Source organism: Schistocerca nitens, chromosome 6 (genome assembly GCF_023898315.1).
Source record: "Schistocerca nitens isolate TAMUIC-IGC-003100 chromosome 6, iqSchNite1.1, whole genome shotgun sequence".
NCBI lineage: Eukaryota > Metazoa > Arthropoda > Insecta > Orthoptera > Acrididae > Schistocerca > Schistocerca nitens.
Window position 1 is genome coordinate 316,065,206 of NC_064619.1, and position 14,514 is coordinate 316,079,719.

The 14,514-nt window shown below is 38.4% G+C and overlaps 1 protein-coding gene across 2 annotated transcripts in view; it reads left to right on the plus strand.

Annotated features, from left to right (window-relative positions):
• The window catches only part of LOC126262449 (aspartate aminotransferase, mitochondrial), a 79,188-nt gene that overhangs the window by 44,753 nt on the left and 19,921 nt on the right, over positions 1 to 14,514 (plus strand). For both annotated transcript variants that reach the window (XR_007546732.1, XM_049959102.1), the window contains exons 4-7: positions 1,267 to 1,488; positions 1,701 to 1,857; positions 10,536 to 10,634; positions 11,300 to 11,465. Coding sequence is in view for 1 of the 2 variants with exons in the window: in XM_049959102.1 (XP_049815059.1) it covers positions 1,267 to 1,488; positions 1,701 to 1,857; positions 10,536 to 10,634; positions 11,300 to 11,465 (644 nt within the window). In the remaining variant the exon portion in view is untranslated. The remainder of the gene's footprint in view (positions 1 to 1,266; positions 1,489 to 1,700; positions 1,858 to 10,535; positions 10,635 to 11,299; positions 11,466 to 14,514) is intronic.

The following is a 14,514-nucleotide window of genomic DNA, read 5'->3' on the forward strand; positions in this document are numbered from 1 at the left end:
TGCAAGGAGAAAAAACGTACCAAAAACACTGACTAGAAAAGGGGGAGGGATGGTAAGACTTGTTAAGACATGAGGAATAACTTCCAATAGTACTAGATCGGAGCCTTAGAGGGTAAAACAAGGGAAGGCAGATATTGGAAGAAATCCAACGAATCATTTAGGACACTGGGTGCATGAGCTAGTCTGGAATGAAGTTACCACAGGAGAGGAAGTCATGGCATGCTGCATTAAACCAGCCAAAAAACTGATGACAGCAGAATAAAAATTAAATTAAAAAAAACATGGTAGTAATTTGTCTTTCACTTGGGATATGTTTCTGTTGGAGACAACTGTTTCTTGGCTAAAAGCTTTGAAATTAAACTGGCTCTAAAATTTGTATGTATCAGCCTGCACAATTTTGACAAATTTTAAATGTTTGTATCAATTTTGCAAATTTTCTGTAAGATATCACACAGTGGAACATGTACACACAGTGCAGATGCTAATGTATTTCTTTTTTCTGCCTAACTGTGTATAGTATGTGTGTGTTAACTGAAGAAATCTTCACAAACCAAGATCACTAGAAAAGCATTTTACTGGATGACCATTTCTTATGGAACTAGCTTCCATTGTTGGATCATATGCATTAAAATTTTTACAACATATTGTCCACCAGTGTTCAAAGCCGCTTCACATTGCATATGCACTTTCCACATCCATGAACATCATTGCACATTGGCATGTCAAATATAAGCGTGCCAGTGGGTGGTTTTCTACATGGTAGTGGGAAGTGCATATGTAATGTGAAGCAACATGGAATGCTGATGGACAATATGTTCTAAAAAAATGTAGTGTGTATAAGATCCAATTATGACAGCATAGTTCTGCCAAACCGGTCATTCAGTAAAATGCTTTTTTAGTGATACTGGCTTGTGAAGTTTTCTTCAATTAATCGTACATTGCAGATCACCCCCAGACTGACAATGTCAATCATGAGACGGACTTCATTTTTTTAATGTGAAAATACTTCGCAATGTTCATGTTATGCAGTTATGCATGAGATGTCATCTCTTGACTGTATCAGCAAATTTTGATGTAAATTTGGCATGTGTAATTTGTAATAGCACTTGTTATACATTCCAGTTTGTTTGCTGTAAGTTTGTCACACGCTAGCAAAAGGTAACTGTTTCTAGAACTTTCATAGTGTTTTGTGGAACATTTAGCTGTAATGAAAGTAAGATAAATGTGTATCATCCATAAATACATTTTTTTTTTCCTTCCTTCCAGAATGCTACCTTGCAGGGAATTTCTGGAACTGGATCCTTACGTATTGGTGCAGCATTTCTTGAAAAGTTCTTCCCAGGCAACAAAGAAGTGTATCTGCCAACCCCATCATGGGGTAACCATACACCAATTTTTAAGCATGCTGGCCTTAATGTAAAGCAGTACCGTTATTATGATCCAAAAACTTGTGGATTTGATTTCCAAGGTGCTTTGCAGGACATAGCAGTGAGTAAAATTTTCTCTTCATTTAACATCATTTTCGTAATTTATTTTAATTGGGCATGAGCAAAATATCCTATTCATGTGACATAATTTTCTTAAAATGTGTTACTTAATGTTTGCTATATTAGAGGAAGATATTTAAGAGTGTAGGATTGCTCTAAATGTGTCACATTATGTCCATAATTGAGTTATGGTATGCCATATTTCATTTCCAGAAAATTCCAGAAAAATCTATAATTCTGTTCCATGCGTGTGCTCACAATCCCACTGGTGTAGACCCAAAACCTGAACAGTGGAAAGAAATAGCGAATGTTGTGAAACAGAAGAAGCTATTTCCATTTTTTGATATGGCTTATCAAGGATTTGCTTCAGGTATGTGAAGTTCTACGTAATATTATTCCGAATGCTCATGCACCCCCTCCACCCCCATCCCCCCCTCACCTCCCTTTTGCACCACCCTGTGTGAGCTGACTTCCTCTCCTCACGGAAGATGTTATAAATAGTTCCAAGATTACATGTTGTGCAAAGTGTGTTGTTATTTCATGTTGCTAGAATGCCTGTCCTGATTTGTTATATGTTCCAATATGTGCGATTGCTCGGACTGATTCTTGACTGGAAGAAACCAGCTTGTTGTCTTGGACATAAAGTATTCATCAAAAATGATGCCAAAATTGAGATGATAAAGGAAATGTGAAAGGATCTCTGTTGCTCTTAGCATATATAAGCATACAAAATCCTAAGAGACTGGAAAAGAAGGCGCGGTTGACTCCAGTATATAAGAAGGGTAAAAGAATGGACCCATAAAATTATAGACCAATATCTGTAACTTCTGTTTGCTGCAGAATCCTTGAACATATTCTCAGTTTGAATATCAACAACTTTCTTGCGACTGAGAAGCTTATGTCCATGAATCAGCATTGTTTTAGAAAGCATCGCTCGTGCGGAACTCAGCTTTCCCTTTTTTCACTTGATACACTGCGAACTATGAGTGGAGGGCAGTGGACAGATTCCATATTTCTAGATTTCTGGAAAGCCTTTCACATGGTGCCCCATTGCAGGCTGTTAATGAAAGTACAAGCATATGGAATAAGTTCAGATATGTGAATGGCTCAAAGACTTCGTAAATAATAGAACCCAGTATGCTGCCTTCATGGCGAGTAATCATCACAGACAAGGACATCATCAGGAGTGTCCCAGGGAAGTGTGATAGGGCCACTGTTGTTCTCCACACTTATAAATGATTTGGCCGACAGGGTGGGCAGAAATCTGTGGTTGTTTGCTGATGATGCCATGGTGTATGGTAAGGTGTCGAAGCTGAGTGATTGTAAGAAAATACAAGATGACTTAAACAAACTTTACAATTGGCATGACAAATGGCAGCTAGCCTTGAATGTGGAAAAATGTAAGTTAATGTGGATGGGTAGGAAGATCAGATCTGAAATGTTCGAATACACTGTTGCTAGTGTCCTGCTAGAGACAGTCAAGTCGTTTAAATATCTAGGCGTAACGCTGAAAAGCAATATGAAGATAAGGAATGAGTAAGTGAGAACTGTGATAGGGAAGGTGAATGGTAGACTTACATTTATTGGGAGAATTTTAGAAAACAGTGGTTCACATGTAAAGGGCACCACGTATAGGACACCGGTGCAACCTATTCTTAAGTACTGCTAGGTTGTTTGGCATCTGTACCAGGTCGGATTGAAGGAAGACATAGAAGCAATTCAGAGGTGGGCTGCTCGATTTGTTACCAGTAAGTTCTAACAACATTTGTTGCAGAGATGCTTTAGGAACTGAAACAAGAATCCCTGGATTGAAGACAACATTCTTTTTGAGAAATGCCATTGAGAAAACTTAGATAACTAGCATTTGAATCTGACTGCCGAATGATCCTTCTGCCGCCAACATACATTGCACGTAAGGACCATGAAGATAAGATACAGGACATTAGGGCTTACACAGAGGCGTATGGACAGTCATATTTCCGTCACTGTGTTTGTGAGCGGAATAGGAAAGGAAATGACAAGTAGTGGTACAGGGTACCGTGCGCCACACACTCTACGGTGGTCTGTGGAGTGTCTGGGTAGATGCAGCTATCTTAGATGGTTTACTGAGGATTCTGTGGTGTATGAAAAAAGATCATTCAATAAGTGCAGTTAAATTCACAAAGATTTAGGTAAAGTATCCATTTGCACCTCCCCAAGAACCATGGACCTTGCCGTTGGTGGGGAGGTTTGCGTGCCTCAGCATACAGATAGCCGTACCGTAGGTGCAACCACAAAGGAGGGGTATCTGTTGAGAGGCCAGACAAACGTGTGGTTCCTGAAGAGGGGCAGCAGCCTTTTCAGTAGTTGCAGGGGCAGCAGTCTGGATGAGTGACTGATCTGGCCTTGTAACACTAACCAAATCAACCTTGCTGTGCTGGTACTGCGAACGGCTGAAAGCAAGGGGAAACTACGGCCGTAACTTTTCCCGAGGACATGCAGCTTTACTGTATGATTAAATGATGATGGCGTCCTCTTGGGTAAAATATTCCGGAGGTAAAATAGTCTCCCATTCGGATCTCCGGGCGGGGACTACTCAAGAGGACGCAGTTATCAGGAGAAAGGTGGCGTTCTACGGATCGGAGTGTGGAATGTCAGATCCTTTAATCGGGAAGGTAGGTTAGAAAATTTAAAAAAGGAAATGGATAGGTTTAAAGTTAGATATAGTGGGAATTAGTGACTTTTGGTGGCAGGAAGAACCTGACATTTGGTCAAGTGAATACAGGGTTATAAATACAAAATCAAATAGGGGTAATGCAGGAGTAGGTTTAATAATGAATAAAAAAAATGAGTGCGGGTAAGCTACAACAAACAGCATAGTGAACGCATTATTGTGGCCAAGATAGACATGAAGTCCACACCTACTACAGTAGTACAAGTTTATATGCCAACTAGCTCTGCAGATGACGATGAAATTGAAGAAATGTATGATGAAATAAAAGAAATTATTCAGATAGTGAAGGGAGACGAAAATTTAATAGTCATGGGTGACTGGAATTAGGTAGTAGGAAAAGGGAGAGAAGGAAACGTAGTAGGTGAATATGGATTGGGGCTAAGAAATGAAATAGGAAGCCGCCTGATAGAATTTTGCACAGAGCATAACTTAATCATAGCTAACACTTGGTTCAAGAATCATAAAAGAAGGTTGTATACATGGAAAAATCTTGGAGGTACTAGAAGGTATCAGATAGATTACATAATGGTAAGACAGAGATTTAGGAACCAGGTTTTAAATTGCAGGACATTTCCAGGGGCAGATGTGGACTCTGACCACAATATGTTGGTTATGAACTGTAGATTAAAACTGAAGAAATTGCAAAAAGGTGGGAATTTAAGGAGATGGGACCTGGATAAACTGAAAGAACCAGAGGTTATACAGAGTTTCAGGGAGAGCATAAGGGAACAATTCACAGGAATGGGGGAAAGAAATACAGTAGAAGAAGAAAGGGTAGCTTTGAGAGATGAAGTAGTGAAGGCAGCAGAGGACATAGTAGGTAAAAAGATGAGGGCTAGTAGAAATCCTTGGGCAACAGAAGATATACTGAATTTAATTGATGAAAGGAGAAAATATAAAAATGCAGTAAATGAAGCAGGCAAAAAGGAATACAAATGTCTCAAAAATGAGATCGACAGGAAGTGCAAAATGGGTAAGCAGGGATGGCTAGAGGACAAATGTAAGGATGTAGAGGCTTATCTCACTAGGGGTAAGATAGATACTGCCTACAGGAAAATTAAAGAGACCTTTGGAGATAAGAGAACCACTTGTATGAACATCAAGAGCTCAGATGGAAACCCAGTTCTAAGCAAAGAAGGGAAAGCAGAAAGGTGGAAGGAGTATATAGAGGGTCTATACAAGGGCGATGTACTTGAGGACAATATTATGGAAATGGAAGAGGATGTAGATGAAGATGAAATGGGAGATACGATACTGCGTGAAGAGTTTGACAGAGCACTGAAAGACCTGAATTGAAACAAGGCCCCCGGAGTAGACAACATTCCATTGGAACTACTGGCGGCCTTGGGAGAGCCAGTCCTGACAAAACTCTACCATCTGGGGAGCAAGATGTATGAAACAGGCGAAATACCCTCAGACTTCAAGAAGAATATAATAATTCCAATCCCAAAGAAAGCAGGTGTTGACAGATGTGAAAATTACCGAACTATCAGTTTAATAAGTCACAGCTGCAAAATACTACGCGAATTCTTTACAGACGAATGGAAAAACTGATAGAAGCTGACCTCGAGGGAGATCAGTTTGGATTCCGTAGAAATGTTGGAACACGTGAGGCAATACTGACCCTACGACTTATCTTAGAAGAAAGATTAAGGAAAGGCAAACCTACGTTTCTAGCATTTGTAGACTTAGAGAAAGCTTTTGACAATGTTGATTGGAATACTCTTTCAAATTCTGAAGGCGGCAGGGGTAAAATACAGGGAGCGAAAGGCTATTTACAATTTGTACAGCAACCAGATGGAAGTTATAAGAGTCGAGGTGTATGAAAGGGAAGCAGTGGTTGGGAAGGGAGTGAGACAGGGTTGTAGCCTCTTCCCGATGTTATTCAATCTGTGTATTGAGCAAGCAATAAAGGAAACAAAAGAAAAGTTCGGAGTAGGTATTAAAATCCATAGAGAAGAAATAAAAACTTCGAGGTTCGCTGATGACATTGTAATTCTGTCAGAGACAACAAAGGACATGGAAGAGCAGTTGAACAGAATGGACAGTGTCTTGAAAGGAGGATATAAAATGAACATCAACAAAAGCAAAACGAGCATCGCGGAATGTAGTCGAATTAAGTCGTTTGATGCTGAGGGAATTAGATTAGGAAATGAGACACTTACAGTAGTAAAGGAGTTTTGCTATTTGGGGAGCTAAATAACTGATGATGGTCGAAGTAGAGAGGATATAAAATGTAGACTGGCAATGGGAAGGAAAGCATTTCTGAAGAAGAGAAATTTGTTAACATAGAGTATAGATTTAAGTGTCAGGAAGTTGTTTCTGAAAGTATTTGTATGGAGTGTAGCCATGTATGGAAGTGAAACATGGATGATAACTAGTTTGGACAATAAAAGAATAGAAGCTTTCGAAATGTGGTATAGTATTGGAGGGCAGCGTGGAGGGTAAAAATCGCAGAGGGAGACCAAGAGATGAATACACTAAGCAGATTCAGAAGGATGTAGGTTGCAGTAGGTAATGAGAGATGAAGCAGCTTGCACAGGATAGAGTAGCATGGAGAGCTGCATCAAACCAGTCTCAGGACTGAAGACAACAACAAGAACATCCATTTGCAACAAACAGCAGCTTGTCTTAAGTGGACATGCAAATTTTATATAAAACTAGGAGGAAAGATCTCATGGTGGTTGAGTACATTATTAGAGTAATGCCAGTGGACTCTGAAACATCGGTTTAATGTCAAGGCACAAAACTACTAAGAGGCATAAGCTGGAATGGCATCATTCAATTGGTTTTAAACAGCATCTTACTGGTCACAACTTGGAGTTAAGAGTGTGGAAGAGTGGGTTGCAAAGACAGGTTTTAATCTTTCTTCTTCTTAGATTTGTGTGTGTGTGTGTGTGTGTGTGTGTGTGTGTTTTGTTTTTTTGTGATTGTCCTCACCATATTTTTAATTTACTACTATTATAAATGAGGGCCATCATTCTAAATTTTAAACACTTAGTAGTGATGTTTGTGGTCTCATATTTGATTTAGAACTATCCTGGCTGCCACACCTAAATGCCCTGAAGACAAGGATCCTGAAAGCACTCAGTATCTCAAAGTGCCTTAGTCAAGTCTTGGGAGTGGACAGGACTTGTAATCAGTCTCTTTGATGCAGTGATAGTTCTTCATGGTGCATCAGGTGTATAAGATTATCTGTGTTTCACATTCGCCAGCATACCATACCATTTCTTGCCCAACTATGGAATAAATATTGTCAACTCAGCCGAGAGCGAGGAGATGATTTGAGCTTCATGTGAAGCATGAGTTATTGTTATTTCTGTGTTAACATCAAGATATAGCCAATGAAGTAAGATGTTGCATGAAGTATAGGAAGCCATTCACAAGGACAATCTATGGTCTGACAATTATTACAGATTATATTATGATAATGCAACATACAATGTTATTGTGGACTCTGAGGACAGGTGTGAACAAAGAAAATTTGTTTCTTTCAATGATGTTTCCAGATATTAAAGTGGAAACATACCTACAGAGTTATATGATAAAATGTCTGAGATAAAGATAGATAAAGAACATTCTTAAACACCACATGTCTGCCAGTGTACTACATAAACATAGCATTAAGGCACACATTGGATCGAAAGTTCCTTAGTGAAGAATTGCCTTTCATTTAGAAATCTGTCTAGATAGTGTGTAGAACTGTAGGAATTAAGAAATGTTCAGGTTCAGAGGCATGGTGATGTTAAAGGTAGATGGAGTGACATCTGTGTGATGGTGAATTAATTTCATCTGCAATGAAATTACTTTGAGAATTTGCTGTTGGAGAAAAACAAGGTGGAAGCAATATCTTTGGATGACATAATTAAATTCCATCTTCTAAGAAAGCCACACATGACCTAGAGGATGAAGCTGCACCAACCCTCCTTTTGTTGTGCTATGGGCATTTAGTTTACTAGATTCATGCTCAAATGAAGTTGACATTGCAATACAACCTGCATAGAGAGAAGGTTATTAATGAGCTACATGATTCTCATTAGATGGCTTCATTGTTTCGTTTGTTTCAAAGGACTGGTGATCCTTAGTAAAGAAAAGGAGAGGAAAAAATCATACTGTTCATCAAAGGTTAGCATAGTTGTGGAAGAAGGAGTGTGTCCCATCTTCTCTCCTGTAAAGAAGTGGTAGAACAAGCATTCATAAACTTCAAGATGTAAAGATGAAGTAGAGAGATATTCGAACCTAAATGTTGCAGGTGATGACTTGAAGATTGTTTTGTCTTGGTTGAAAGCTAATGTTTGTGACTTCCCAAAACTCCCAAAGTGGCAAAGGAAGCCCTATGCATTTCCACCCATAACACTGCAAGTGAAAGAAATTTTAGCAGAGCAGGCTTAGTCATATCAAAGAAGTGTCGTGGTATTGGTCCAGATCATGTCAATGAAAGGTAATTCCCAAGAATGAGGAGGACAAGTATATTATTTTATGAAGACAATAGTGTCTTAAGAAATGAACCACAAAGAATCTGTGTAAATAGTGTATACTTGTGTAATATTCGTGTAGTATACAGTTTGATATCCTGAAATTATTGTTCAAAGTAATCTTTTTTTTTTTTTTTTTTTTTTTTTTTTTTTTTTTTTTTTTTTTTTTCGTTCTAGACACACAGCTGTCATGTACTATTGAGGTTTCTTTAACTTCTACTGTGTTAACATAACTGATTCTATTTTATGTCTCATTTATCTTGCCACTTTTATCTTTCCATTAAATATCATAGAGAGTATTGTTTCTTCATTGAACTGTCATGAAATGACTTCATAACTTGAATATGATTATAGCAGACACGAGTTCCTCTTTTAGGCACATGTGGAACAAGTGAATTGTGTAACTAATTTTCTGATACTATGATGTTTCTGAGCAAGAGAGAAGGAAAAATACAAAGATGGAAATATTATAATGATGAAATAATGTATTCATTAAACATTTACTTGTCATGCATGCAATTTTCCTTGCAGGCTATTTATCACATTTAGTTGATATCTCCTCCACTAAGATTTTGACAATCACCTTGCTAGTGATTGCATGTGCTTGAGTCACGACATACTCACTGCCACACTCAAGAGCAACAGCCAAGGTCATGAGTAATGAGTGTGTTTGATGTGCATGTTGGCTGCCTCGCCAATAGAGTAAAGAAAAGAAAAAGGAAAAAAGCAATGAGAGAGAGATGTGGGCAGTTAGTAATGGATGAATGAGAAATGGTGAGAGTAGAGTTAAAAAAAAGTGAAGAAAACAAGTGCATAAAACATTACTTGGTCACTGCTGCTGTTTTGTAGTGTGCTTGGCAACAGGGTAGCCACAGGAAAATATTGTACAGTGATACTTTTGTAAAGAAATGTACAGTTATCTTTGTTTGTCTGTTTTGATATTTTTATCATTTTTTAAAGTTTGTATATCTTTAAAAAAATGACTGATCTGTATTTATTGAAGCTTGAAAAAATATATGGACTGCAGTGCATTTAAAGTTCTTTGCTGCTTTGGATAAGGCATTTCTTCCACATCAAAAGATATGTTTGCCTGCATCATAACTGCCATTTTCTGTCCTTGCATATGCTGGCATGTCATCTGTGTGTTCTCAGTTGCCACTACATGGTCAGTCTGTACAAGGTCTTCAGATATGGGCCTTGACATGTGAGAAATGGCTCATCCCTAGGCTCAATTTTAGACTGTTTCCTCTGTTTTCAAATCTTCATTGCGTGCACTGATCAAAAAGCCATCTCTTGCAGCAATCTGTTGCAACTCACTCTGTCCTATTGCCTTTCATGGCAAGGAGTAGGTTTACCTCAGAGTTGCTGGACATTCCCAGGCCAGTTGAAATATCCCCCCCCCCCCCCCCCCCCCCGTGCGAGAGAGAGAGAGAGAGAGAGAGAGAGAGAGAGAGAGAGAGAGAATATGTTGGGGGGAGAATTAATATAAAAGAAGAAGCCCCTTCACTAATAAGTCTTACAGTATCAAAGGCAGAGCAGCTTGCGAAACCACGTGTTGTTTATCAACTACCTTGTGTCCCCTGCACAGCTTTTTATTCAGTTATTAGTGTTCAAGGAATGCTCTCTCTGTTTGCACTATGTACATATTGGTGGTTTCTCAATTTGTCATTTTTTTTAAATCTGTGAATGTTATTGATGTATGTTGTCTATTGAAAGTTATGAATGAGATATATTTACTAGCCTTAAAATTTGACCACAGGTGGAGCAGATGATGTGAATACAGCAGTTTTTCAACTACACATAAGTAATAATTTAGTTGCAACTGCAAATTCTCACTAATTTCTAACTTACTTTTGGCAGGTGATGTAACTCGTGATGCTTTTGCAGTAAGGTACTTTGTCCAAGAAGGTCATCAAATAATTTTGACCCAGTCATATGCCAAGAACATGGGATTATATGGTAAATATAATTATTTAAGCATGTAACATCTGCACTTCAAAGATCTCATTTGACTTTTTGTAATAATATTCCTACTGTCAACAAATGTCCAATAACGAACAATTAAATTAGTGCAGAGACAGGCACAATGAAAAAGATTACTAAACATTTAAACTTTAGCACAAAAAGTCCCCTCCAAAATAGGACACCCCCCCCCCCCCCCCACACACACACACACACAAAGCAAACAAAGCTCACCCCACTTACACATGGCTACTGTCCAACAAATAACAATATGTTGTTTGTTAATGTACCTTCCTGAAGTAAATAATTTTCCCAGCTTTTTTATAAATGGGAACCAGTATTCTCAAATATTGAGCCAAATATATCAGCTGTGCATATATAAAGGAACACTGCAGCCAGACACACTTTAATGAAGAATGAGGATGTATTTAAAAATACTTCACAAAAATGAGAATTATGTCCTCATAATGTAGAAGCAGTTTGAATCCTCAGTTTTGAGTCACAGTCCTATATTATTTCGATGATTGGTCTCCCTTTGCTGCATGGAACCTACAATATGATTGTTCGAGGTACCTTTGCCTCTTAGTAGTTGACACTGCAATAATACAAAAGAAAACATTATCAAGGTTCCTTTTATTAAAAATTCACTTTTGTTTTGATAGGTGAAAGAGCTGGTGCGTTTTCACTTATTGCTGGGAGCAAGCAAGAGGCCGATACAACGATGTCTCAGCTGAAGATCTTAGTAAGGCCAATGTACTCCAATCCACCCATTAATGGTGCTCGCATAGTTACAGAAATTCTGTCCGACCCAACTCTCAAAGCTAAGTGGTAAGATCACTTTGATGGATTTAAGATTGGAATGACAGTTCCACTTTGTAATGCTTTTGGAGGGAAATAAATTACTGTAACATCAATTGGTTTCATTCTGTTAAATTCTGTCTTATTTACTCTGAATGTGAGAAACACCACTTAAAAGTATAAAATTTGTGAAGGTTATGGTGAAGGATTTCCATCTCCAAAACATAATAAAATGTAACAGATTTCAGATAGCTTGTAACCCATTAGCCAGATACATCTATTAAATTAATGTTAAATTGTAATTGAACATTGAATTTTAATTTAGATCTTGATTGTATAGCTAAACAAATGTTACTATTCCCTAGAATTAAATCTTAAAATTCAAACTATACCCTTCTACAGCTTGTAAGAATGATATTGTACATGCCATGGCTGTTAACTTTTAAGTGGCTGCTGGTCCAATTCAATGAAATTTTCAGAGGATGGTAGTTCTCATAGATTGAAAGTTGCATGATTTTAAGCTATTTTGAAGTAATTCATTGTTATGTAGAAAGGAGACATTATCTCCAAAGTTGGTGCTACAGAAATATAGCATCTCACATTGCTTTTATACTGTTAGGTGTTGGTGCCCCTATACCCCCGCTGGCGAAACATTTCACTTGACAGTTCGCTTTTTGTCTAGTTAGGTTGGCTATACTGTAATAGCGATGTTGCAACAGCAGCCTCTATACACACAGCAGAAGATACAGTTTTCCGTCCCGTCACGCAAATGCAAACGATTGAGCAATTCCAGTGTATATAAAAACTCGTTTTTAGTTGTACTACAATGACAGGAAGTAAACAACCGTATAATAATGCATGTAAAAGCTTAACAATGCGCACCCTTTCAATAACGGAGCAAAGAAATACAAAAAACAAGCATCTGATGACTGGTACTTTAAAATCAATAATGTACATAGTTTACGAAATAAATAATAACCGAGATTGCAATAAATAACCAATATTAGTAATTTTTCACTCACCAATTTACAGCGATAATGGTGCAATTCCATCCAGCTCGCCATCGTCACTGTTGTCCGATTCATCGTCAAAACAGTCTTCATAGTCATAACCAAGACAAATCATTAATTGTTCATGGCCACTGATATTGCTTTCTATTGTCTGTGCTGCTCGTAGAAGCTTCTCGACGTGCTCTACTTTTTTTCTCCATGAGGCTGCATCCGCAGTCACAAGAGCTTCACGCAACAGCTTTTCCACCTCTGTTATTGTAAAGGACTTGTTGTTTTTCCTTACATACATTTTTACATCACTCCATATTAACTCAATAGGGTTGAAATGGCAGTGATATGGTGGCAGCCTTATTATAGTATGACCCTGCTCCTTGGCAATTTCATCTACTACATATGTAGGTGTCGTAGGCTTATTTTCTTTAACAAGAGAATATAACAGAACCTTTGTCATACTCATATCTGCTGCAATACTTCGAGCCTGTAACCACTGCACCATAACTTCTTTCCGATCATTTGTGGTTGGGGCTTTGTTCTGTATCACCGAATGATATGGAGCATTGTCCCTTACAATTGTTGTAGGGACAGGAAATTGTTTTAAAAGGTTCCTGAACCATTCAACAAATCGTGTGTGATCCATATCTTCATGGTAATCACCAGTCTTTTTTGATCTAAAAACTAAAAGTGCGTCAGGGACAAAACCACTGGAGGAGCCTGCATGGACCACAATTAATCTAGCTCCTCTTCCCGTCGGCTGATGGCCGCTACTCCTGGGTGTGTTATCCGTCCAACATTTACTGACAGCTTCCCTGGAATTAACCCACGTTTCGTCTAGCCAAATTATGGAATGAATGTCTCTGCCCACAATTTTGTGCAAGAAAATGCTACAAGCGGTAACAATATGTGCCCTCTCTAACAGTACTTTGCGTCCATCTAGTGTTTTGTAACGGAAACCCATGTTTTTTAGCACAATTCTGAGTGATGTTTTACGACCCCTGAAGAGTTCACTTTCTTTTAAAGAGATTAATAACTTAGCCACAGTCGGATACTCTTTTCTGCTGTAGTAAGCATAAACATGCCTACGAATTGCATCAGTCTGGAAAGAATCTGAATCTGTGATAGGACTAGGCCGCTTTTTCTTCTGTCCCGGGGTTGATAAAAATGTATTATTTGATCCAGACAGCTCGGAATCATTACGGCTCACTTCAGTATCTTCCAAGTTTTGTAGTAATACTCCCTTACTTACTACGATTCTTGCACTAATACCAAGAGTTTTCGACGTACGTTCCATCACTTTTTTGGCAGGAATTGATGGATGTCCATGAATGCTTACGTAGTTTTTCTCCTGCTCGTAAAACTCAAGAGTTCTGCGTAGTAACTCCAGTGCCTGGCTGTTTAGCGGCACCCCTCGACGCAAAGGATTGTCACTAGGTGAACGAAGTCTTTTCGGTGGCATTTTCCAAGTATGTACACTCACAACGTAACAAAAGTCACAACAATATAGCACACAGTACAACGAAAACAAGCGGTAAACAACATACAATTCACGTTGTATACACATTCACTAAACAAAGCCTGCAATGCGGGAACTTTGACGTCACAGCACGTGAGTAACAGCAGTGCTCACTGCGCTGTGATTGGCTGGCGCCCCACACTAAAAGCCTAGCGCCTATCGTTCTTCACTTGTTACTCTGTTACGCTGCCAACTTCATACGCAAACGTCAAGTGCAATGTTTCAGCGGCCCGGTTATAGTTCCTTTCAGAAATAATATGGGTTTGTTAGATGATACAGAAATCTGTTTATGTAAGTTAGGCACCTGTAGCATAGAGCCATACATTACTACTACTACTACTACTACTACTACTACTTCTTCTTCTTCTTCTTCTTCTTCTTCTTCAAGCATGGGGGAATTCCCACATCATATTTGAAAGGATCCGTTCATAAAAACTCACGGAGAATGGAAAAAAGTTAAAATAATTGTACTGCTTCATAATTTTTCACTATGTATTGATAAGTATTATTTCAAAAAACAAAGATGATGTGACTTACCAAACGAAAGCGCTGGCAGGTT